Genomic DNA, 26,303 nt, shown 5'->3' with positions numbered 1-26,303 from the left:
CTGGGAGAATTTTGCTGAACCCTAAGAGTTGACAAACTTTCTAATATTTTTCCCCACAAAAAATGGGCGAATAACCAAAACATCTAAAGCAGACAGATGGAAATCTTTCTCGTGCCACTGTGGCCACATAGGAGAAAGTAATTTAAAAAGTATGATGGGAGTGAGGTTTGGGGTTTTATTATGACAATTATAATTCAAGATGCATTTTAAGGTAGATGTTTTGCTGATATAACTTAGTCCACCTCCCGTTGATGTCAGGGTGTGTGGCATATGCAAATGAGTTGTGCTAATGAGCTCTGGCCCCTCTTTTTCTACAAAATGACCCCTGGATCTGAGGATGTTCCTCAGAATTCATGTACCACTTATCTGTTTTTTTAAGGGAGAAAACAAGTGACTAATAGCATCTTAACATTTAGTGTGACTGTGTTTTCTGGATCTGAGCATTGCTTCATTAGATGCAACTTTAGACAGGTAGGGGTAATTAATATACAAGGGAGGGATATTTATATGTGATCTCACTCTCTACACAAACACACATGATTGACAATATTTATTTTCTGTCTATAAAATATATAGATACGAGATTGCAGATATGGATAAAGTCTCACAGAGAGAAAATATTACAAACAGTGGGGCATCATACCCCACTGAGAAGGTGCTGAGGAGGACATGTACAAATACATTCAATGGTGTGAAGATGTCAAAACATTTTCCTTAAATTATACACTAATTTGGTGTTAGGCCACACACCCCTGATATAGCTAATCCTCCTGGAGCTTACAGGGCTCTTAGTACAGGGTCTACTATGAGCTCTTGGAGGATTGGCTATATCAGGGGTGTGTGGCTAGATAGATGGACGGATGGACAGACGGACGGACGATAGACAACAGATGACAGATGGATGGACGGACGGATGATAGGTGTGTGTGTGCGTGTATATGTATATATGGCTTTCTTTGTAGGAAAAAGCCCAGCAGAAACTCATTTGCATTTTAGGCCACACCCCCTGACATCACCATTGTTTCACATAGGGCTTTTTGTTGGAAAAGCTCAGCAGAACCTCATTTGCATATTTGGCCACTCCCCCTGGCACCAAGCCAGCCAGAACTGCGTTCCTGCTCCCAGAAAAACAACAACAACAAAAAAATTTTATTTGTATCCCACCCTCCCCGCCGGAGCAGGCTCAGGGCGGCTAACAACACAATTTAGGTTTAGTTATACAGAAATAGATAAAAATACATTTAAACATTGTAAACATTTTAATTAAAATTCTACGTAGGCTTTAAAAGTTGATTAAATTAAAATTAATAAGTGCTAATGCTATGTATTAAAATAGTGCTAAAAAGCCCTATATATGATGCCAAATCAGCAGCTGAAGCCTTTCATAACACACACACACATATATATGACACTAGCCTACCTCACAAGGTTGTTGGGAGGATAAAATGGGGGGAAGGGAGAACTGTGCATGATGCCTTGAACCTTGCAGGAAGGAGGAGAATAAAATTGTGGGGCTGTGTTCTGAAAGGCTTCAGCTGCTGATTTCTGCCATTCCGAGGGCCACGGATGTCGCAAATGCAGGCCACGTTTTCTTTAACAGTTGGCAATTCTAAGTGGCAAAAATGGGAAATCTCCCCTTCCCCTTCCTCCTTCCATCACTTCATTTAAGGGTTGAATCAGCCACAAAAGGGGTATTGACACGACACCTGGACATTGATTCCATTGCAGTTTAACTATCCTCAGGGCTTTTGTTGTAGAAAAAGCCCAGCAGGAACTCATTTACATATTAGGCCACACACCCCGACATCACCATTGTTTCACACAGGGCTTTTGGGGTAGGGGAACCCCCCCCCAGCAGGACCTCATTTGCATATTAGGCCACACCCCCTGGTGCCAAACCAAGCCGGAACTGCGCCCCTGTGCATTCTTGCTCAAAAAAAGCCCTGACTATCCTTACTTCAGTGATGAGAACTGCATGTGCGCTCCCTCTCTGTCTGTCTGTCTCTCTCTCACTCCCTCATGAAGCTGCCATTCCCAGGGTCCCCCAGGGAGAATGAGGCTGGCTATTTATATCGATTCCAGCTGGTTTTGCCCTGGTTTGTTACTGAGATACAAGCTGTTGCTTGAGGGAGGGAAGGGAGTAGCCAGGATTTCATATTTGGTGGGGCCCACAGCAGGATTTGTTGTTTGGGGGCCGGGGGGGGGTCACCCGGTTTGGCAGCCCAGGTAAGCTGCCTTGAGTTCCACAAGCTCACCCCCCCCCCCTTCGTCTGGGCAGTCACAGCAGCTCCGCTCCCCCCACCCTTTATCTGCCCCTCTCGCAGAGAGACAGAGATCTCTTGACTTCCCCCCCCCCCCCTTGCTCTGTAAGGTGTGTTAGGGAAGGGAAGGGAAGAAGCGAAAAGACCAGCAGCAAGGCTACTTAGGGTTGCCAAGTCCAATTCAAGAAATGTCGGGGGACTTTGGGGGTGGAGCCAGGAGACTTTGGGGGTGGAGCCAGGAGACTTTGGGGGTGGAGCCAAGATCAAGGCTGTGACAAGCATAATTGAACTCCAAAGGGAGTTTTGGTCATCACATTTCAGGGGACCGCACATCTTTTAAATGCCTTCCTTCCATAGGAAATAATGAAGGATAGGGGCACCTTCTTTGGGGGCTCATAGAATTGGACCCCCTGGTCCAATCTTTTTGAAACTTAGGGAGTATTTTGAGGAGAGCCACTGGATACTATACTGAGAATCTGGTGCCTCTACCTCAAAAAATAGGGCCCCCAGAGCCCCAGATACCCGTGGATAAATTCTCCATTATTTTCTATGGGAATAAGTCTCCATAGGGAATCATGAGTACCCAGCAGACATTTCCCTCCCCTCCCCCGCTTTCTGATGACCCTGAAGCAGGGGGAGGGCCTCCAAACCGGAGGATCCCCTGCCCCCACCTGGGGATTGGCAACCCTAAGGCTACTCCTTGTTCAGAGTGGCGGTGAGCAAAGGGGAGAGATTGGAGAACCTCCAATGGAGGGGCCATAGAGTTGGAAGGGGAAGTTGAAAGGATGGGCCTGGCCCCTCCTGGGCCCCACTGCAGCTACAGGCCTGGAGTAGCACAGGTGTGATGTAAGAGATCAAACCTGGATGTTTTTAAAAATGTCTGTGTTGCTACTCTGCCCCCTCATCTAGCCCTTGGGTTGCCAGCTCTGGGCCAGGAAATTCCTGGAGATTTGGGGGTGGAGCTTGGAAAGGAAGGAAAGGAAAGGTCTCCTGTGCAAGCACCAGTTGTTTCCAACCCTGGGGTGACGTTGCTTTCACAGCGTTTTCACGGCAGACCTTTTTACAGGGTCTAATGCCATAGGCTCCGCCCTCCCACGCAGCCATATTCTTTGCTTTCTGTAGTCTGGGAAGATGAGCTGTAATTCTGAGAGACTTCCAGGCCCCCCCTGGAGGCTGGCAGCACTGCGGTTGCCAACTCCAGCTTGGGAATTTCCTGGAGATTTGAAAGCAGAGCTGAGGGAGGGAGGGAGGGAGAGAAGGGTGCTCAGAGGGGATGTGATGCACTGGAGTCCACCCTTCAAAGCAGCCCACTGATCTCTGTAATCTGGAGATAAATTGCAATTCTGGAAGATCTCTAGGCCCGACCTGGAGGTTGGCAACCTTGCACAGTCCCAGTTTCAAAGCCTTGTTCAGCCTTATAATTTTCTGGTTATTCTCATCTATGGGGTCATAATCACATGGGGGGCGCATTTCAAAATGTGTACAATAAAGTGCTGTTCAAGTTCCCCCTTTCTCACGCACACACATGGATTATTCAGGTAAGCCTACAGATGCCGAGGGGAAAAAGGTACTCCAGCTGTTTCCTCATTAGCACTCAAACAAGCTTCATAATTGAACGCCCCTTGAGAACCGCTTAGCCTAGCAGGTGGGAGACAAAAACAGCCAACCAGCTGCCTTGAAACCCAGGGGAGGGGCTGGCCAGGAATACCAACCTTTGCACTCGGCTTTGGCTCAAGCAGGAGGCATTGTGGGAAACTCCTCCGTCAGCTGTGCCTTTGAGAGCTCTAACAGGACTAATGACATGACTGAAAAGCAATGGAGGCAGGTGGGGGAGGGAACCCACCAGGTCTGCTTCAGCAAAACACAGACTTCTGAACTGGCACCAAGTCAGTGGGGTTTGAGCACATGACCTTTGATTTACAAGGGACTACAAAGGATTAGAGTCTTAATTCCCTAAACCATGCAGCCCACCTTGAGCATTCTCTAGTAGCTCTTTTTTCCCCCAATTAAGAGTGGCCAAGGTATTGAGAGCTTTGTTGCATTCTTTCCGCTACTTTGCTTTTAGCAGTAGCCTGAGATCCAGAAATCTAGCAGGTGAACCTTCGCCAGGCATAAAGTCAAAGAGAGAGGGAATGCTTTACCTGTGTGATTTCTGGGTGGCTGCCCTGAAAGGTGTGGGAAAGCATCCCTCAGAACAAACTTGGTATGCAGTGCCGGATTAACCCTATGGAGGCCCCTAGGCAGTTGAAATCTCAGGGGCCCCTCGCAAATTATTTCAGAGTTGGAGCACCTGCCCCGCCACCAACGGCCCCCGCTGCCGCCTGCAGGCCCCTTCTCAAAAGCCCCTCTGACAAAGCTGCAGGGGAGAGGCAGAGAGAGGCAAATTTGGTGAAGATGCCAGCAGTGGCCGCACCAGGCAAGTCGGTCAAAGAGCGGCTCAGTTACTGCCTGCATGTGAACATAACATAAGAGAAGCCATGTTGGATCAGGCCAATGGCCCATCCAGTCCAACACTCTGTGTCACTAGGGTTGCCAATCCCCAGGTGGGGACAGGGGATCCCCCGGTTTGGAGGCCGTCCCCCCGCTTCAGGGTCGTCAGAAAGCGGGGGGAGGGGAGGGAAATGTCTGCTGGGAACTCTGTTATTCCCTATGGAGATTTATTCCCATAGAAAATCATGGAGAATTGATACACGGGTATTTGGGGCTCTGGGAAGGGCTGTTTTGGGGGGTAGAGGCACCAAATATTCAGTATAGCATCTAGTGCCTCTCCTCAAAATACCACCACCCCCAAGTTTCAAAAAGATTGGACCAAGGGGTCCAATTCTATGAACCCCAAAAGAAGGTACCCCTATCCTTCATTATTCCCTATGGAAGGATTGAAAAGGTGTGCCGTCCCTTTAAATGTGATGGCCAGAACTCCCTTTGGAGTTCAATGATGCTTGTCACAGCCTTGATCTTGGCTCCACCCCTAATGTCTCCTTGCTCCACCCCCAAAGTCCCCAGATGTTTCTTGAATTGGACTTGGCAACCTTATGTGTCACACAGCGGCCAAAAAAACCCCAGGTGCCATCAGGTCCACCAGTGGGGCCAGGACACTAGAAGCCCTCCCACTGTGACCCCCCCCCAAGCACCCAGAATACAGAGCATCACTGTGGCTACTGATGGACCTCTGCTTCATATGCTTATCCAATCCCCTCTTGAAGCTGGCTATGCTATGTGCAGGCTGGGAGGGCTGCAAGCAGGGGGAAAACCTTTGAATAGTAAAATATGTGCAGAATTTCAGAAGCAGGGCTTTTTTTGAGCAGGAACGCACAAGAATGCAGTTCCAGCTGGCTTAATGTCAGGGGGTGTGGCCTAATATGCAAATGAGTTCCTGCTGGGCTTTTCCTACCCCAAAAAGCCCTGTTCAGAATGAAAGAAATCAGTCACCACTCTCTGAAGTGTGACCCCTTCCATGCTGAGGGGTTGGGTAGGGAAAACATTCTGCCCATGCTCTAAGGTATTCTCCCCATCATTATCTCTCACGCTCCCCTTCTGTAAATAAATTCTGGATTGTTCTGACCTATAAACTGATTTCTGTGTCTCTTTGGGATAGAACAGAGGGGTAGATTTTAAACGAAATAAGATCCAAAATAGATAATGGGGATCCTTTTAAAATATATAACAGACAATGCAAGAAAATACAATAAAGCCAAACTGCCAGAAGTTCTATGCCCTGGAGGAAAGCTTAAAAAAAAAAACAAGCAGGAAAGTTGATAGCATCCTTCTCTTTTTAAGAAGGAAAAAAGAAGATACAGCAGACGCTTTACTGGAAACATTTGAAGTATTTGTTTTTCTGAAGAAGTGAGCAGTGACTCAGGAAACTCATCCCCTCCCACAACTTTTGTTAGGCTTTAAGTTGCTACTGGGCTCTTGCTCTTTCGTACTGTTACAGACAAACACACGGCTACCCATCAGGAAATATTTGATTATTTCTTTTAAGAAGCAAAAAAATTGGGCTCGTCCGGGATTTGAACCCGAGACCTCTCGCACCCTAAGCGAGAATCATACCCCTAGACCAACGAGCCAGCTGTCTGCAAAGTCTTCTCAAATGCTTTCTATACCATCGTCGAACGCATGCCACGTTGAATTATAAAGAGATCTTGTTGATTTGAACGCCATCTAGTGGCACAGGAAAATCACTGCCTGGGACAGGCGCGATTTTCTTAGGGTTTCCTTTTTGTTTCCAGCTTATTTCTGTACGACACTCGCTGGCCTTGCCTCTCCCAATGATCACTATTTAATTGGAGTAGCACCGGTTTCCCCCTCGCACGGCCTGCCTTTAATTTTGGCAGGGCCCCCGAGCTTTTAATGTGCGGCAGGCTGAAATCCGACTGGTGAAGCTTGCCTTCATGGGTGCGCAACGCTTGCTGAACGTATGCCTGCCCTGCTGCCATTTATATCCTTCATCACTGATCTCACAATGGCGTGAGCGAATCTGGAACTTGGGGTTCCTATTTGGTTGCACGAATTGGATCCTAGATACGCCCCGCGTTACAGTGCACTGATTTACTCTGATAAACAAACAGGGGACTCCTACAGCTGTTCCAGTCTAAACCCCCGATTTCAACAGATTTAGGCTGAAGTAACTCTGCATAGGATTGCACTGTTGATAACAGAGATGTAGAATCTCAGCTTTAGTAAGGCTACCAGAGTATTTAAATGTATATCCATTCCTAGCCAATGTTCCCTCTAAGTCCTGTGAGCAAAAATTCTACTTTGTGAGCTACTGGCATTAAAGCTGTGAGCTGCTGCAAAAACTAGTTTGCTCTGGGGTCATCCTTCCTGAGCTAAGAAAAATGTGTGAGCTGGAGGCTAAAAATCTGTGAGCTAGTTCACACTAACTCAGCTTAGAGGGAACACTGATCCTAGCCCACCTGCCCCGCTTTTCCCCCCATATTCCACCTACCCAGGGGGGCTTGCCTATATTGTAATTATCGCCATCTTGGACTAGGATGTAATATTTTTCAGATAAGAGGGAGCGTTTTTATTGTATTTTAATATTGTTGTAATTGTGTGTACCACAGTTTGATGTAAACCGCCCTGAGCCCTAGGGAAGGGAGGCCTAGCAAATTGAAAGGGGTGTGCGTGTGTTTGTGTGTGTGTCTTGCAACAATATATCTTTGTCAATGTTCCCTCTAAGCCATGGAGTCCTGATGATAATGGATTTATATCTCCTCCTCCACTCCAAATCTCAAAGCGGCTCACAATCTCCTTTATCTTCCTCCCCCACAACAGACACCCTGTGAGGTGGGTGGGGCTGAGAGGGCTCTCCCAGCAGCTGCCCTTTCAAGGACAACCTCTGCCAGAGCTATGGCTGACCCAAGGCCGTTCCAGTAGGTGCAAGTGGAGGAGCCGGGAATCAAATCCGGTTCTCCCAGATAAGAGTCCGCACGCTTAACCACTACACCAAACTGGCTCCCAAACTGTCTTGTGAGCAAAAATTCTACTTCATGTGTTACTGGCATTAGTTTGCTCTGGGGCTATTTTTCCTGAGCGAAGACTAAAATGTATGAGCCGGAGGCCAAAAAGCAGTGAGCTAGCTCACACTAACTCAGTTTAAAGGGAGCAGTGCTCACAGTATGTATGTTATATTGCAAATATGAGCTTTGCTTCCACCCCCACCCCCCCGGGGGGCTTTTGTCTTGATCCAGCAAGCTCAGTTCTCACAATGTTGTTCGTTGCCAGGAAGTTAATGAGGTAAAGTCGTGAGACCTGAAGGGGAAGAAATTAAGCCGTAAAATCAGAGGGTGGTTGTCACAGTGGGACTGGAGTCAGCCAGCCACAGGATCACCAGGTGTCTGTCCCTCTCAGCCTAGCCTACACTTTAGGATCAAACAGAAGTGCTAGGACTCCTTGGTGGAGAAAAAGGCTAAAAATATGACATCTAAATAGACAGGAGTCTCTGGCTTAAATTGATTGACTTCCTTTATACCCTGCCTTTTCCCCCAGTGAATACCCAAAGTAGGTTGCCCTTTTCCTGTCCTCCATTTTTTCCTCTCACAACAACCCTGTGAGATAGACTAGACCGTAGTCCAATGTTATCTAGCACACGTCAAAGGCAAAGTGGGGATTCGAACCGGTCTCCTAAAACCATGTCTGTAGCCACTAAATGCACAAATCCCCCCTCCCCAGTTCCAGGGATCTGACCCCTGATCTCTCAGGAGACCAAGTCACCCCAACATTTCTGTACCGCTGAGCAGGCTTCTTGATGGCAGCTGTAGTCGCAGTATGGGGGTCCAGCACTAACTTCCACCAGTTCTTGACTATACCACCGAGAGACGCTCAAAAAAAATATAAACAAACCGTGCAACTTTGTTCCATCTCGTTTTATTATTATTAATTAATATTATAATTTTTTTCTTAAAACCGGGGCTCCATTCATTTAAATAAAAAGTGCAGAATGTTAACGATCCTCTAAAAAAAATATACTTCTCTCTATACATACTCTAAACCTGCCGAGACCTTCATAGCAACTGGACTGATATGAGCTGGCGTTCCTCGCACCCGCATCCCTCCCCAATGCCTCGGTTTTGACAACCCGCTCTGGGAAGATTAGGAGGATTTTTCTCTGGTTCAAGTTAAGAAAGTTGGGAAGAGAAGTTAGGGAAAACAGAAGCGGGTAGAAGCAATACCTGGGAATACCATCTTAAGGGGGAAACAGCAGATTTAAGAAACAGTGCCCAAATAGAACCTGCAACTTCTTGACTTAGTCCTTCCACATAAATATCTGAGCCAGTTTGAAATTCATAATGTCAGCGTAAGCTGCAGGAAGCCAGATTCTCAAGTCTCTTACAGCTCTGGCTTGGTTGGGGTTGTTAGCTTCTCCTCAAAGTTACTGTGGCTGTGCCTTTTTGACCACTTCGATACACACACGAGAAAGTTAAATTTCCACACAGTGGAAGGTTTCAACAACTGGTAGCTGCCCATCAAGCTGCCATTAAAGGCACAAGAGCACGGTGGACTGGGCTATTTCCTAGTCAACCCTCCCAGAGCTTATCAGTGAAGTTCGTCCGACCCAAGAGCGTTTTCCTCAGTGGCTCTTCCCTCTGCCTCCTTCTCTGCCCCACATCAACCACCCCATTGTCTGTGGTGTCTTCCTAGGCTAGAAAGCGTTTGAGAAGAGCCATGAGGATTTCACGGCGACGCCAAGTCTTTCAAAGCAGTTGGGGGCTACGGTATAAGGAGACCAAAGTGTGGTTGAGAGGTTCCAGACAAGACTCTGAGTGAGGAACCACAATATCCCTGAAGTAAGAGTCACAGCATGACATTCTGGTTCTGTTAGAAACCAGACAGGGAAGGGAAGGGGGAAAGTGAAGGACAGAGCCCCCCCACACACATTCAAAAGCTACCACACAACGCACACTCCAGAGAGAGGCTGAACTCAAGAGTGTCTATGACAGAACATCCATTCCTGCGTGTGGAAATGGCAGTTAACCCCCTCACCAAAACTGTATGTGTGTCCCAAAATTTAAAATGAAAACAAGGTGGTATCTCAGCACCTTGTGAAGGCCGATGACAGTCCAAACCACAAGGTGTGTTCTAGACTGATGTTAAAAACCCACAGCTTGATCTCATGAGCCATGGAAGGAGATGTTAAGAGGTGGAATTCTAGCAGGAGCTCCTTTGCATATTAGGCCACACCCCCTGATGTAGCCAGTCCCCCAAGAGCTTACAGTAGGCCCTGTACTAAGAGCCCTGTAAGCTCTTGGAGGATTGGCTACATCAGGAAGGTGAGGCCTAATATGCAAAGGAGCTCCTGCTAGAATTCCACCTCTGGATATGCTTATCCAGTTCCTCATTAACCATCTTGTTGGACAGATGCCTCATAGAATCTTGAGCTAAGAATTCAAGGCTGCCCCCCTCTGGTACACAGAAGGATAGCTACTAAATACGAAGCCCGCTAGACACCATTTAAAAAGAAGGCCGAAGGCAAACAACGGATCCCTGTGAAATTAGTCCTTCGCATGAACAGCAGAAGAGACAAAAAGCCTGCATCTGGAATGCACCATATTGAGAATCAGAAGCTTACAGGACTGAATACAACTCTATAAACAAATCCCTGAATCTAGAAAACTAACATGTCAGGGTTGAATCCTTGTCTTCTCTCTGGCTTGCTAGCTTTCTGTGTGCGGGGTTTTGTTGTTCTTTTTTTGCAACTGCCATCTGAAGTGGCACAATCCAGAAACAATCTCACTGCCTCGACTGTGAGAAGAAGCCTTTCTTACTTATTGCATGAAGATGAAACCAGGGTCCACAGAACTCACTGGAGGAGTCCTCCTTCAGGAAGAGGCACTGCGGGACCAAGAGAGACCTGCTTCAAGGTGTTCGACACCACCCCACATGCCACCCTCCCCACAAAGACAGTGTATTGGAAAAGCTGAACATCGGACGTGGAGGCTTGGGGGGACAACCCATCGGCAGATGCAGAGCAGCAGTCGAACGGAAGTTTGGGGAAAACATTTGATACAGCAGAAAACTCAGTAGCAAGACTTAATTTGGAAACACAGGACTCAGAGGGGGAAAGGAGAGGGAGGCTGAGTCAGCTGTGTCTTCACACCCAGGCCATGTGGGCAAAGTTCTGGATGCCTGAAGACAGATCTCCCCACCGGTGAGAGATCTGTGGGTGACCCGCCACAGCCCCGCTGCTAGGCCACATTGTTATTGCGTTCAATGCGCTGCACTATCAGGGAGACCAGCTTTTCAAGGGTGCGAGCGCTCTGGCGGCTGGTCTCCAACACCTCGGCATGGTTGGCCTTCTCCTTGGTCTCGTAGTCTAGGATGGCTTTGTTGGTGATGAGGGAGAAGCCGAAGATGCGCATCCCGCAGTGGCGGGCCACGATCACCTCAGGGACTGTGCTCATGCCTAGAAGATGGAGGGAAAAAGCAGGTGAGCGGAAGGTTATCTGCCCGTGAGGTTTGTGTGGTACGGACCTTCCGGGACTGAACCACTTTTTTTGGAGGGGGAGGAGACTGTATGACTGAATTCATCAAATGTTAAGACTCTCTGCCCACTGAAAAATAGCATGTGAGGGAAGAGGCCAAGCTAGAATTCTTCTCTTTGCCTAGCTAGTTTTCCTCAATGATAACAATGCAGATTCTGTGAATTTAGGCAGGTCATGAGGAGGAGGGCAAGAAGGGTTGCATCAGTGTTTAGTTCTCGTGGCCCTTTCTTACATGCCCAGGGAAATGCTGTTTGCCACTTTGAGGGTCAGGCAGCAATTCAGCCGTGGGGAACAATTCAGCCATGCTGTCTCCCATCATCTGCTCAGGATGGCCACCCTTTATGATTTTGCTGAAATTCTGAGGGAAAATGTGGCTGCCAGACGTCTGACTGTGGTACAGCTGACAGTACCACAGAAGAACACAAACGCAATCCCCAAGGACAACCCAGAAATGTAATTCTGCTAACTAGTAAGCATGACCTCCATCGTAGGTATAACTATTTCTTTGAAAAACCAACAGCATCCCAGGGAACCTCTTTTCCAGCACCACTGGACTATATCTCATGGCACAAAAGCAGTATTCGGAGGGAGGGAGGGAGGGAGGGAGAGAAGGTGTAAGCTATAAACACACAAGTGCCACCCACAACTGCAAGATCCCCTTGGCAGACAGTGGGTACACAACAAACTCAACTTTGTCTGAGTGGAACAGGAAGAAGAGAAAAAGAAACCGGATTTATACTGCCCTTCACTCAGCGTCTGAGAGCAGCTTACAATCTCCTTTCCCTTCCCCTCCCAACAACAGACGCGCTGTGAGGTAGGTGAGGCTGAGAGAGCTCTGACAGAAACTGCTCTTAAGAGAAACAGCTCTGTGAGAACTGCGGCTGACCCAAAGTCACCCAGCTTGGCTGCACGTGTAGGAGGAGTCAGAAATCAAACCCAGTTCTCCAGATCAGAGCCCACCACTCTTAACCACTACACCAAACTGGAATGAGAGAGCTTGGCCTTACTGTCTATTAGAAACCAAGCCTAGCCCAAATTTGTGGGCTCCGGCATAGAAAACCACATCCCCTCTTTCTGCTTCAGCCTTGGTTCACTTTTCATCTCCACTGTTCCCACACCTACAAAGCTGCAGCTAAGTCTTTTATTGGCTGCCAGGGGAGACCAACCCATGTCAACTGAGATGAGATAAGCCCATCCTCCCAGTTCTTCCCCCTCCCACATAATTCCCCATAATTCTGCCCCACACTGACCCACTGCATCGGCGCCCAGTTTCTGCAGGAAGCGGCATTCAGCAATGGTCTCATAGTTGGGGCCTCCTAAAGTACAGTAGACCCCCTCACGCACCCCCCCTGAACAGCCCATCTCCTTGGCCACCGTGTGCGCCAGTTTCCGCAAGTCCCGGTCATAGGCGTCCGACATGGCCGGGAAACGAACCCCGAACCTGGGGAAGGGGAGGAAAGAGAAAAGGTAAGAAGAGACAGGGAAGCATCGATGGACCAGAACGTTAATGAATATTCAATTAACAAACCAGTCAATTTTTTATTTCTATTATTTATTTATAATTTATATTTAAAGACTGATCTACCCCTGAATACACATGGCTCTGGGCAGTTAACAACATAATGCTAAAAACATTCATAGATAATAAAAACAAATTGTGTGTGTATATATATATATATATTAAAGAATAGGCTAGAGAGAGAGAGAGATGAGAGAGAGAGAGATGAGATGGATAGATGATGGATGCATAGAGGACAGAGAGAGAGAGGGACAGAGAGAGAGGGACAGACAGAAAGACAGAAGGACAGACAGATATAGACAGGCAGGCAGGCAGATGATAGATAGATAATAGGCAGGCAGATGATGGTAGGCAGACAGACAGGTAGACAGATGGCTTTTTTTGAGCAGGAATGCAGTTCCAGCTGGCTTGGTGGCAGGAGGTGTGGCCTAATATGCAAATGAGTGCCTGCTGGGCTTTTTCTACAGAAGAGCCCTGTGTGAAACAATCATGATGCCAGGGGGTGTGGCCTAATATGCAATTGAGTTCCTGCTGGGCTTTTTCTACCAAAAAAAGCCCTGGATGGATGGACAGACACATGCATACATAAACACACACACACATTTTGATCTAAGCAAAGTATTCAGGACTTTTCCAGTGAGCTTTTCAAGCAATGTAATGCTGAAGAGATGCAGCTTCAGGACCAAAATCAACATCCTGTAAGACCTGTTATCAGGACCACACAAAAGAGGAGCTTTTGAGTTCTCTCAAACTCTTAATGGGGCCCGGCTGTTAAAAACCAAACACAAAAATGTGGGGAGGGAGCTTTGGAGGCAGGTCTTCTTCTCTGCTTCCCCTCACTTGTTGTTTGTTTGCTTTCACACCCTGCCTGTTGAAGAGTTCCTAGCCTGTCTAGTTTGTTGTGGTCTTTTGGTCGGTCAACTAAAAAGCACCAAAGTGGATTTGGGGTTTGGATTTTACTACGAACTAATATGAGTTTCCACTTGGCTTTGCTGTCGTTTTGGTTCCTGGTATTGCTGACAGCTGCCATAGGAATCCCAGGTGTGGAAAATATAAAGAAAAGTATCGCCCCGCCCCCACCTCCACTTACCTTTCATCATTCGGCCCAACCAGAGGGTTCACTCCAGCAAAGCCCGGCATGTTGATGTGGTCCTGGATCACCATGATGTCCCCCACTTTGTACTCAGGGTTGAGCCCCCCAGCCGCATTGGTGACAATGAGGGTCTCTACGCCAAGCAGACTGAAGACCCGTACAGGGAAGGTCACCTAGAAGGGGGATGGAAAAGGAGGGGGAGATGAAGGGATGCTGGAAGCTCTAGGATAGGCATAAAGGGACAGCAGCTGGTTTCAGCGTCTCCTCCACTGCAAGGTTCCAACTCCACGGCCACAGATCCGCTCCTTGGAACCAGGCCTAACATCTCCTCCATACCACTGCAGGGTGGATTCAATGAACATAGAAGAGGGCCTTGGTTTGGTCTGGCTCCCCCAGTGTCTGACACAAGGGCCTACCAACCTGGGAGTGCACCCCGTGCTCAGACCTGGACTTTGCACGCTCCCTGACTCCGCTAAACCAAGATGTGCTGGACTAAGCAACGGGTCTCTCAGAAATGTGCAAAGCGGTAATAAACTGTGGAGGGTGTCTCAGAAGGATCCGAGACACCCTCCAATTTGTTACCGCTTTGAACATTTCTGCTGGGTTGAGCCACATCATCTTGGGAGAAGAAGATATTGGATTTGTATTCAGCCCTCCACTCTGAATTTCAGAGTCTTAGAGCAGCTCACAATCTTCTTTATCTTCCTTCGCCACGACAAACACCCTGTGAGGAAGCTGGGGCTGAGAGAGCCCTGACGGAAGTTGCTCTTTCAAGGACAATTCCCAAGAGCTATGGCTGACCCAAGGCCATTCCAGCAGCTGCAAGTGAAGGAGTGGGGAATCAAATCCGGTTCTCTCAGATAAGAGTCCACACACTTAACCAGTAAACCAAACTGGCTCTGCAGGCAGACACTGACTTACCTTCCAGAGCGGGTAACCTTCGTACATGTGGAAGCGGCCTTGCATCACGACGGTGGGTTTCCCGCTGAGGTTCCCAAACACCAACTTCCCGGCATGGCCAACAACTGCAGGGACGAAAGGAAAAGGTGACATCACCCACCAGCACCTCCTGCTGGCCACTGTTCAGCATAGCAGTGCTTCTCCAGCAGGTACCTTCTATTGGTCCTTTCTGCTTGCCATGCAATCTCCTCACCCACCCTTTCTGCTACTTGCCTCCTCCTCGCCCCTGACACCCAGGGACACTTTTTACCTGTGCTCTGAGGGAAGTTGGGGATCTTGGCATATTCAAACACCACTTGGTCCTTCAGGAGGTCTGCCAGCCCACCGAGGCCAGAGCCACAGATGATGGCCACCTTGGGCCGGTGTTTAGTGTTGGCGAGCAGCCAGTCTGCCGTCTTCTTCCCATCCTCGTAAGTATATCTGAAGGAAATAAGAGAGAGACAGTTGGCTGAGGTGGATCTTCAAAGAGGAGAAGGAAAAGGTTGGCTGAGGTGGATCTTTGTGGAAGAGGATGAGGAGGACGAAGAGGTTGGCTGAGGTGAATATTTGTGGAAGGGGAGGAAGAGGAAGAAGAAGTAGTTGGCTGAGGTGGATATTTGTGGAAGAGGAAGAAGAAGAGGAAGAGGTTGGCTGAGGTGGTTGTGGAAGAAGAAGAAGGAAGAGGAAGGAACATACTGCCTAGTCACAACCGACTCACGGTGACCCCAACAGGGCAGCTTTGAAGGCAAGTGAGAAGGAGAGGTGATTTGCCATTGCCTTCCTCTGCACAGCAACCCCGGCCTCCCTTAGCAGTCTCCTATCCAAGTGCTGACCCTGGTCAGTCTTGCTTATCTTTCAAACTTGGCAAGCTCAGACCAAACTGGGCTGTTCCCATAGCTAACAGACAAGCAGAGATAGAGCAGGATGGAAGTCCCACCACTAGGGGGAACCACTCTCACAGACAAGGAAAGGAAAGGTCCCCTGTGTAAGCACCAGTCGCTTCCCACTCTGGGGTGACGTTGCTTTCACAACTGTTTTCACAGCAGACTTTTTATGGGGTGGTTGCCATTGCCATAGCGGCCCCATGGCACAGAGTTTTAAAGCAGCAGTACTGCAGTACTGTGATCTGAACTCTCTGCTCACGTCCTGAGTTCTATCCCAGAGAAAGCTGGTTCAGGTAGCCGGCCCAAGGTTGACTCAGCCTTCCGAGGTTGGTAAAATGAGTACCCAGCTTGCTGGGGGGAAAGTGTAAAAGACTGGGGAAGGCAATGGCAAACCACCCCAAAACGTTTGTGAAAGCAACGAGTCGGAAACGACTGGTGCTTGCACGGGGACCTTGCCATTGCCTTCCCCAGACTTTTACGCTTTCCCCCCAGCAAGCTGGGTACTCATTTTACTGACCCCAGAAGGATGGAAGGCTGAGTCAACCTTGGGCTGGCTACCTGAACCAGCTTCCGCTGGGATCGAACTCAGGTCGTGAGCAGAGAGTTCAGATCACAGTATTGCAGTACTGCTGCTTTACCACTCTGCGCCACGGGGCCGCTCCCAGACAAGCACACACTCAAATAACCTGGACTCTTTCTCCCAGCCTTCAAGGTTAGCATTTTTTAATGCAAGCATTGGCTTTGATGGACCACCTTGCTGCAAGAGGTGGTCAAGGCTATTCCCCCTGGAATTACCAGACACATGTTCCTCTCTCGCTTCCTGAGGTTTTTAAGTGGAAGTCCTTTTAAACCATTGACCAAAATGGCTTCACACAGATTACCAGATCCAGATCGGGAAGTTCCTGGAGATTTGGGGGGTAGAGTCGGGTGAGGGCAGGGTTTTGAGAAAGGAGGGACACCAGTGGGGTGCAATGCCATTTCGCCCACCTTCCAAGGCAGCCATTTTCTCCAGGAAAACTGATCCCTGTCACCTGGAGATCAGTTGAAATCCCAGGAGATCTCCAGCCACCACCTAGAGGTTGGCATCCCTGGTATTAGCACCCCTCTGTTTGCAGGTGGGGGAAGTGAGGTCACTGCTTTAAGCTAAATGACCAAAGTGGGGCTTTAGTAGCCAAGATGAGATTCGAATGGGAGGTTTTCTTGCTCACCAGCAAAGCTGCTGGATTCTTAAAAGACATTAACAGGGCTGACACCAATTTACTTCCTGTTTCCCCTCCCTTAAGTTTTGGTATTCCCTTTTTAGGCCGGGGTTGGGAGGGGGGGAGAATGCAGGATATGGAAACTCCCATGCAGACCAGGCACATAAGATCAAGCACACAGAAGCTCTCTCGCTTCCATTTTATTCTCACCCTGCCCTCCCCCATAAGGTAGCTTAGCCTGGGGGTAACCAAACTGCAGCTTGGGAGCCACATGTGGCTCTTTCACACCTATTGTGTGGCTCTCCAAGCCCCCACTGCCCCATCAGCTGGCTTGGAGAAGGCATTTCTCACCTTAAATCACTTTTCCATACCATGCTAGACACTTGGCTTGGAGAATGCATTTAAAGTTAAAGTTGCTTTTTTCCTCTTCTCCCTCCCTCCTCCTCCATCTCGTTTCCTTCCTTCTTCCCTTCTTCCAGCATCTGGCATTCATGTCTTGTGGCTCTCAAACATCTGACATTCATGTCTTGCGGATCTCAAACATCTGACATTTATTCTATGTGGCTCTCCCATTAAGCAAGTTTGGCCACCCCTAGTGCAGCAGAGAATGGCTGGCCTCAAACTCCTTGTGAAGTTCCAGGATGGAATGGAGAATTCAAACAAACCCCCCACCCTTCAAATTTAGCCCACCACTGTCTACATGGTGACCTTGCTCTTCCCCTAAATTAATCCCCCCTTCCTCATTTTATCATCACAACAGTCTTGTGAGGTAGGTGACACTGAGAAGAAAGCAAGCAGCCCAAGATCGGTCAGCATAGCGGCAGAGTGGGGATCCGAACTCAGAACTCCCAGTCCCAGTCATGACAGCTCGCTACAGCAACTCTGAAAATGAGAGACATGGGGAGGAAAAAACCCTCTATGCCACATCTCCTCATGAAAAGACCTATTGAGGCAGCTGTCGCAAACCCATTAATTGCGGGGAGCAAGCCCCACTGAGCTCAGAGTGAGTCAAAATGTTTGGAAATGGACTGTGACTCTCTGCTTTTTCCCCTCAGGCAATTGGAATAAATTAGGCTTCACTGGCTAAAAAAAGCTTTCTGCTTGGCGAACTGGCTAGGTGGCTGCCGGCAGCCTGTTCTGTCACTCCATTCAACTCCACGCATCAAAGCATTTTACCCTTCCGTAGGGTTAGCGGGGCATACCTCCGATTCCCTAAACAATATCCCTGCTCGCGGGTAGGGGAAGGAGCAGATCTGCTGCACACCTTGTCCTGCACACCTCTAAACCACTTTTTGTCTGGGTTCAGCTCTCACTGTCCAAAAATCAGTATCACGAAGGACAGAGATGTCACGAGCACTGTGCAATAGGTGCTTGCAGCACTCACACAAGCCCACTCCGTTCCTCTGTGAAGAACAGTATTTAGAAAGTGAGGCAAAGGCTTTTACAACTGATCTTGAGACTGCATCAATCACTATCCCAGGTTCTACCCTCAGAGATCTAGGAATTTCTAGATGCAAAGTGGGCCTTCTACTAGATCAGCTTCTCCCTTTCTCTCCTTCTCCCCTCCCCCAATTCTTTTTTTTTTCCCCCTTAACACCCGGCCTGTAGAAAACTTCTGGTGGATTCAAAAGCCCATCCACAGCTTGGCAGTGTTTTAAATTGGTTTTACGAAAATCTGTGCGCTCTGTGACGCATGAATCCCATCACGTTTCCTAATCCTTTCCTTAAGCCTATTAAACTCCTTGCTGGAACTGGCAACATTTCTCGACAACTGAGCCTTCAGGCAAGCCACAGGAGAACAAGGCTGCCCTAACAGAACAAGAAAGGGAGAAATGCAAACGGCTGGGAATATGGGAAAGAACTTTGATTTGCACTACACTCAAACCTAGAGCAAATGGGCCACTAGACCAAAGGATATCGCCTGGAATTTCCAGAGTTTTGCTTTCTTCTTAAAGTCTCCTATGGAAGGAGACAGGTCTTGCTTAATGTAAGAGCCACATAGAATACACGTCTGATGTTTGAGAGCTGCAAGACATGAACGCAAGATGTTTGAGAGCCACAAGACAGGGAGGCAGGCAGGCAGGCAAATAGATGGGTGGAGGGGAGGGGAGGTGGAAAGAAAGCAACTTTAACTTTAAATGCATTCTCCAAGCCACTGGTTGGCTTGAAGGAGTGATTTAAAGAGACGAATGCTAACGGGGTGGTGGGGGATTCGAGAGCCATATAATGTGCATGAAAGAGCCACAGTTTGGCCACCCCTGCCCAAGAGCTTTTCATGTAAGCTCCACCCCATGTAGATTAGACCCCACCCCTCAAGTACCTGACAAAGCTGGCATTCCCCCACATGCCAGACAACCCTAACAAAGCCCCACCCTACCTTATTAAGCCCTACCCCAGTTTTTTTCTCCCAAGCTCCACCTCCAAAGACCAGGCAGCCACAACCCAGGCTTAACCCCAGACCCCATTTTATCTTATCGCATTCTCCCTTGCAGCTTATTAAGTAAGAAGAAGAGCTGTTGAGCGTGCAGAGTGTCTTTCCCTCAAATTTTGACCTCAGTTATTCATTTTTTTAAAAAAAAAATACATTTTGAGAAAAAAATACTATTAACAAACTAATTTCTTCTTCTCTTTGCCTCTCTAAGTGCCAAGCGGTCACCCATTTGTTAGGTGCTCCCTTTCTTTAACATAAATGTTAAACCCCTAATTCCAAATGAGCGGGAACTGGCTGAATTTATGCAGTAGGGAGCAAAATGCACTCTGTGTGTGTTCAGAGGCGCCTTTGTCGATCATTTCCCCATTTCTAGCATTACATCTTCACGCTCAAAATACGATCCGGGATCGCCAAATTCAGCCCTGATTCATTCTTTGCTGTTTCAACCATCTTCCCATCCAGCCCTCGTAAAAACTGCAGCAAGACAACCCCCACCTGGAAGCCTTCCAGAATCATTCTCCTCTTTTTTCCGCTGTTTGAGAACATCTCCTCTAATGGCTAGAAAATGAACTTCTATTTCCAGCCTCCTTTTTATTAGCCAGGCTTGCGCTTTCCCTCCCTTCCAATTATGCAGCAAATTATTTTGGCCGCAGCTCCAGATCCCACCAGAACTCAGCAACAGAAGCCTGGGCTCCAGCTATTTCTGAGGTCCAGGGGATAGAGACATTTTTTTAAAGGACAAGAGAAAAAACAGAGAGGATGGGATTAGGACTACCAGTAAGAAAGACCCTCCCCATCCCTTCATCCAAAATGTGTGGGGAGCTGGCTACAATTCATTAGTGAACGGAGGAAAGGCACTTTGCCCATGCTCAGTGGCACCATTTTCTTCTCCCACTGTTTCACAGGTTCCTTTGTAAGGAAAGGAAAGGTGCCCTGTGCAAGCACCAGTCGTTTCCAACTCTGGGGTGACGTTGCTTTCACAATGTTTTCAAAGCAGACTGTTTACGGAGTGGCTTGCCATTGCCTTCCCCAGTCATCTATGCTTTCCCCCCAGCAAGCTGGGTACTCATTTTACCTACCTCGGAAGTTGGAAGGCTGAGTCATCCTCGAGCTGGCTACCTGAAAACCCAGCTTCCTCCGGGGTTCGAATTCAGGTCGTGAGCAGAGCTTAGGACTGCAGAACTGCAGCTTTAACACTCTGTGCCACGGGGCTTTTATGGTTCCTTTGTAAACGCTGCTCCAAATAAATCCCAACCCATCCATTCCAAAACCAGCAATATAAACTGATACCTGGTGACTGCATGGGATTTTCTTGAATCAGGGCCAGGTTTTGGTTACACGTTTAGGCCGCGAGAGGGAATCCAACTTTACATTTCCTGCTTAGCCTCAAAGCTTACAGGGTGACCTTGGTTCGGTTTCCATCTCTCAGCCTAACCTGCCTCACAGGGTTGTTGTGCAGATAAAAGGGGAGAGGATGCCCGTCGCTTTGAAAGAAGGGGAAGCATAGTCATTAAATGAGGTCTCAGTTGCAAATACAATGAAATTTACTTCTGAGCACCCAAGTTTAGGGTCGCACTGTGAATCTATTCGATTGCATCTGGAGAGGAGGTAGCTGAGAGATTATATGATCACCATCTTCAAGGACTTGAAGGGCTGCCATGTTGAGGATGGTGCGAAATTGTTTTCTGTTGCCCCGGAAGGTAGGACCAGAACTAATGAGTTGAAATTAAATCAGAAGAGTTTCCAGCTCAACATTAGGAAGAACTTCCGGACAGAGCAGTTCCTCAGTGGAACAGGCTTCCTCAGGAGGTGGTGGGCTCCCCTTCCTTGGAGGTTTTAAACAGAGGCTAGATGGACATCTGACAGCAATGAGGATCCTGTGAATTTAGCGGAAGGTATTTGTGAGTTTCCTGCATTGTGCAGGGAGTTGGACTAGAATCTAGATGACCCTGGAGGTCCCTTCCAACTCTATAACTCTATGAACAGGACGGAGTTTTTCTGCTTGCCCAGTGATTGGGCACCATGGAGACACTAGTACTGTTCAAGTTCTTCCCTCACGCCCGAAGCAAGCCGTGAAATTGGGGGGCCAGGGCTCAAGTTACCAAAAGTTTATTTCAATCCCCTCCCCCAAGAAAACTGGGGGAAAGCTGTGGTTAAGCATGTCAAGGAATATGGGGAAGCAACATGTCTTCTGAGCATGTACAGCTTAGAGGGAACGTTGGTTACAGCAATCCTGCAAGGCAGGCCAGTGCTTCCATCCACAAACGAGACAAGAAAAGACCACTTAGGCTTAGATAGTGAGGTTCCTTCCAGCAGGGGTGATGCATCAGCCAGGGAACTCCCGGAGTATGGCTCAGTCTCCCAATCACTGTGCCAAAGCAGGATCTAAATGTATACTGGCTTTCCTGATATGGGTGCCACCACCTTCAGGTTGGGAAATTCCTGGAGCTTTGGAGTCAGAGCCGGGGGAAGATGGAGTGAAACAGGAGAGTAGACCGGTTTGGCCTGTCGCTTTGCTGCTTTGCTGGAGCTGTTTTGTGTTGGAGTGTTTCCACAAAGAGTTAACTTTAGCGAATTTGTAAACTGGAATTATTTTTCCACACTTTGTCTTGTTGATCAAGATTTATGCAGCAAATAAATGGGGATGTTTATAAATTTTGGATCATCACTGGAGTATACACCTTTAAATAGTATAATTGCTTAAGAAGCCGTTCCACACAGTGCTTTGTGCTTGTTCACTAGTTCCATTTGCTGTGCAACTTTTTTTTGCTTTCTTAATCCCCAGTTGGGTGCAGGGGATTCCCCGTTTTGGAGGCCCTCCCCCACTTCAGGGTCATCAGAAGGGGGGAGGGGGAGGGAAATGTCTGATGGGCACTCCATTATTCCCTCTGTAGACCGATTCCTATAGGGTATAATGGAAAATCGATCCACGGGTATCTGGGGCTCCTGGGGGGGGCTGTTTTTTGAGGTAGAGGCACCAAATACAGCATAGCATCTAGTGCCTCTCCTCAAAACACCCCCCAAGTTTCAAAAAAATTGGACCAGGGGGTTCAATTCTATGAGCCCCCAAAGAAGGTGCCCCTACCCTTCATTATTTCCAATGGAGAGAAGGCATTTAAAAGGCATGTGGTCCCTTTAAAGGATATGCCCAGAACTCCCTTTGGAATTCAGTTATGCTTGTCACACCCTTGCTTCTGGCCCCACCCCCAAAGTCCCCAGATATTTCTGGGGAGTCAGGCCTGGCAACCCTAAGGGAGGATGATCTCTGCAGTGTGGAGATCCACTGCAATTCCTGGAGAAGTCTAGGCCTCACCTGGAGGTTGGCAACCTGGTTTCCTAGTGAGCACTGCCTCCCGCTCCAACCCCAAGGCCTAGGGCCCCAAATGCTCTTTCAGCCTCCCTGCAGCCTCTCACACACACAGCCATGGAAGGAAGGGAAAGAAGGATCCAGGAATCTTTCCCCTCCCTCAGGCCTGCAGGGCAGGCTGACGCATCCTTCCCAGGGCCAAGGGCAGCCTTCTCATGGGAACCCAAGCAAGTTCAGACAGGGACAGAACCCAAACAAACCAGCGCTTTCTAGACAGGGGAAACCCAGGCAAGGGCAGCTGGCCGAGGAGCTGCTCTTCCAGCCCAGGTCGCATCCCTGAGGCGGAAAAGTTTTCCTCTGCGGTTCTCACAAAGGTGTGCTTGTGTGGAAAGAGAGGCCATCCCCATCTCTTTACATCAGCCAGGGCCAAGCCCAGAAAGAAGTGAAACGAGACCACAGAAGAGAGTGTCCCTGACCATAAACACAGCTTATTTCCTCCTTGTGACCGAGAAAACAATACTGAACCTTGCTAGGGAGCTCGAAAATAGCTGCCATCGTGTGCTGTGGCAAGGGTTGGGCCATGCATGAGTCAAGCTGCAATAGAAAAGGAGCGACTGAGGCTTAGGAAAATTTCAGAGATCTGTTCTTCTAGAGCAGGGGTGGCCAAACTGTGGATCTGGAGCCTCATGTGGCACTTTCACACATATTGCCCCATTGGGTTAGCTTGGAGAATGCATTTAAAGTTGCTTTCTTTTCACCTCACCCTCCCTTCCCCATCTATTAGCCTGCTAGCTTGCCTTGCAGCTCTCAAACATCTGACATTCACATCTTGCGGCTCTAAAACATCTGATGTTTACTCTATGTGACTCTTACGTTAAGCAAGTGCAGCCACCCCTGGCCCTAAATAAAATGGCAGCTTCAGATAGCGGAGTCTGTGGCATTATACCCTCCTGAGGTTCCTCCACTCCTCAACTCCCCCCCCCCAAATCTCCAGGAATGTCCCATCCTGTAGTTGGCAACTGCATCCATTGTTATTAGTCGGACATATTACTGTATTTATACCGTGTTGATTTTTATTATGGATCAATTTTCAGTTTCACATTTACACCTTTGAGATGTTTCTTCCTACAAATTGTTTCTTAAATGGAATTTCTAAAAGTCTGTAAGAAACCCTTGGCATTTACTTATTATTAGAGTTCCAAAAAATGTAATTCCCTCAGGGAGTAATGTTCAACTTTAGCCTTCAACCAGAGTCAGTTTGGTGTAGGAGAGCCAGTTTGGTGTAGTGGTTAAGGGTGCAGACTTATCTGGGAGAACTGGGTTTGATTCCCCACTCCTCCACTTGCACTTGCTGGAATGGCCTTGGGTCAGCCATAGCTCTGGCAAGAGTTGCCCTTGAAAGGGCAGCTGCTGTGAGAGTCCTCTCAGCCCCACCCACCTCACAGGGTGTCTGTTGTGGGGGAAGGTGTAAGCTTGGAGAGCCAGTTTGGTGTAGTGGTTAAGTGTGCGGACTCTTATCTGGGAGAACCGGGTTTGATTCCCCACTCCTCCACTTGCAGCTGCTGGAATGGCCTTGGGTTATCCACAGCTCTGGCAGAGGTTGTCCTTGAAAGGGCAGCTGCTGTGAGAGCCCTCTCAGCCCCACCCACCTCACAGGGTGTCTGTTGTGGGGGAGGAAGGTAAAGGAGATTGTGAGCCGCTCTGAGACTCTTCGGAGTGGAGGGCAGGATATAAATCCAATATCTTCTTCTTCCCCCAATGTTTGATCCTGCTCTTACTTCAAACAGTAAAGCTGAATCACATTTTTACTCCAAGGAATAATTTTTAATCCTCTCCTTCCTCCAAAGAGTAATGTTTAACTTTGCTTCAAGGAGCAGTATTTAATCCTCCTAGCCTGCTTATATCTGTATATCAACCCTTGTTCACAATTCTTCCTTACCAGGAAATCCAATTGGCATCAACCCAGAATTTTGTCCTCTCAGCCTGCCTCAGTGGTTCCCTATCTGGATTTTATAAAGCTTTTATGACTTAGTTATCCGTGAAGAGTTTCTCTTCTGGGTCAGAGGAAGGCCCAGCAGTTATTGTAACATACCATCTACATTTCTCCACAGTACACCTTTTCTTTCTTCCCCATATCTTTTCATTAGGTTATGAAGGGCCAAACTAAAGCTTAAAGGTAAAGGTAGCCCCCTGTGCAAGCACCAGTCATTTCCGACTCTGGAATGATGTTGCTTTCACAATGTTTTCACGGCAGACTTTTTACGGGGTGGTTTGCCATTGCCTTCCCCAGTCATCTACACTCTCCCCCCACCCCACCCCGCAGCAAGCTGGGTACTCATTTTACCGACCTTGAGAAGGATGGAAGGCTGAATCAACCTCGAGTCGGCTACTTAACCCCTGCTTCCACCAGGATCGAACTCAGGTCGTGAGCAGAGCTTAGGACTGCAGTACTGCAGCTTTAGCACTCTGTGCCATGGGGCAAATGGCTTTGGGGTGGGGGGCGGAGACAGGAATCAACTCTTTCCTCCCATGGTATTGCTCCTAAGTCAATTTGACTTTCCTTTTCTGAAGGGGAACATAAGCAGGGTCCAGGGAACTCAGAACTAACTCTTTAAAAACGTTAGTCTGACTGTTACCCAGAAGATAAAGCTATTTTTGCCCTTACTAATCTATATTCTGATATTATATCATATTTTGCTGGATTTGGAGCACAGTAATGAACATGACCCTGTGGCCCGTAATCCTACTGCCTCCATGGGATTCCCTTCTGGCAGGTGAGGGGCCGTAGTTCCAGAAAGGATAGCCAACCTCCAGGTGAGGCCTGGAGATCTCCTGGAATTACAACTGATCTTCAGGCAACAGAGATCAGTTCCCCTGGAGAAAACGGTGGCTTTGGAAGGTGGGGCTTATGGCATCATACCCCGCTCAGGTCCTTCCCCACCTCAAGCCCTGCCCGCCTCCGGTTCGAATCTCAAATCACCAGGAATTTCTCAACCCAGAGGTGGCAACCCTCCCTGAGGGGCCCAGCATGGGCTCTGCATGCCAAACGTCTCGAGTTTACTCCTTCCTGTGGCTGGCATGGGGCAACGCTCTCTTGGCCTTAACCAACCTCACAGGGTCGTTGTGAGGATGAAATGAAGGAGAGGAGCACCACTGTGGGTCCCCACTGGGGAGAAAGGCAGGGTACAGATAAATCAAATAAAATGGAATGTAAGGAAAGGAGCTGCATTCAGGTAAACAGACCAAAGGTCTGTGTCAGCGGCACAAGGCAGCTTTATACGGCTCTGCCATCTATCCAAGGAATCCCTCACTGATACCGTTCACAGCCATGCAAGGCAGAAACTTGCTATCTTGTCTGTGAGTATAAGGAGCCAGCCAAGTGCTGCCAACTTATGGTGAGCCCTCATTGGCTTCTCATGGCAAGAGCCAGTCAGAGGGGGTTTGCCATTGCCTGGCTCTGCGTGGCAACCCTGGACTTCCTCGCCATCCAAATACCGACCAAGGCCAACCCTGCTCAGCTTCTGAGATCTGACTTGAGCGGGCTAGCCTGGGCCATCTTCCTTAAAGGAAAAAAAGGTAAAGGTAGTCCCCTGTGCAAGCACTAGTCGTTTCCGACTCTGGGGTGATGCTGCTTTCACAACGTTTTCACGGCAGACTTTTTACGGGGTGGTTTGCCATTGCCTTCC

At 48.4% G+C, this 26,303-nt stretch overlaps 1 protein-coding gene across 1 annotated transcript in view; it reads right to left on the bottom strand.

Moving 5' to 3' along the window:
• Window positions 1–10,353: 10,353 nt before the first annotated feature.
• PNP (purine nucleoside phosphorylase) overlaps window positions 10,354–26,303 on the bottom strand; it is a 32,819-nt gene continuing 16,869 nt past the window's right edge. The window contains exons 2-6 of the mRNA XM_060256035.1: window positions 15,068–15,237; window positions 14,779–14,882; window positions 13,855–14,030; window positions 12,496–12,686; window positions 10,354–11,166 (exon numbers count right to left, since the gene is read on the bottom strand). Of these exons, the coding sequence (XP_060112018.1) occupies window positions 10,949–11,166; window positions 12,496–12,686; window positions 13,855–14,030; window positions 14,779–14,882; window positions 15,068–15,237 (859 nt within the window). The 3' untranslated portion in view covers window positions 10,354–10,948. The remainder of the gene's footprint in view (window positions 11,167–12,495; window positions 12,687–13,854; window positions 14,031–14,778; window positions 14,883–15,067; window positions 15,238–26,303) is intronic.

Source organism: Heteronotia binoei, chromosome 15 (assembly GCF_032191835.1).
Source record: "Heteronotia binoei isolate CCM8104 ecotype False Entrance Well chromosome 15, APGP_CSIRO_Hbin_v1, whole genome shotgun sequence".
NCBI classification, from domain to species: domain Eukaryota; kingdom Metazoa; phylum Chordata; class Lepidosauria; order Squamata; family Gekkonidae; genus Heteronotia; species Heteronotia binoei.
The sequence above is the reverse complement of the archived record's forward strand: the minus strand, read 5'-3'. Positions and strand labels throughout refer to the sequence as shown.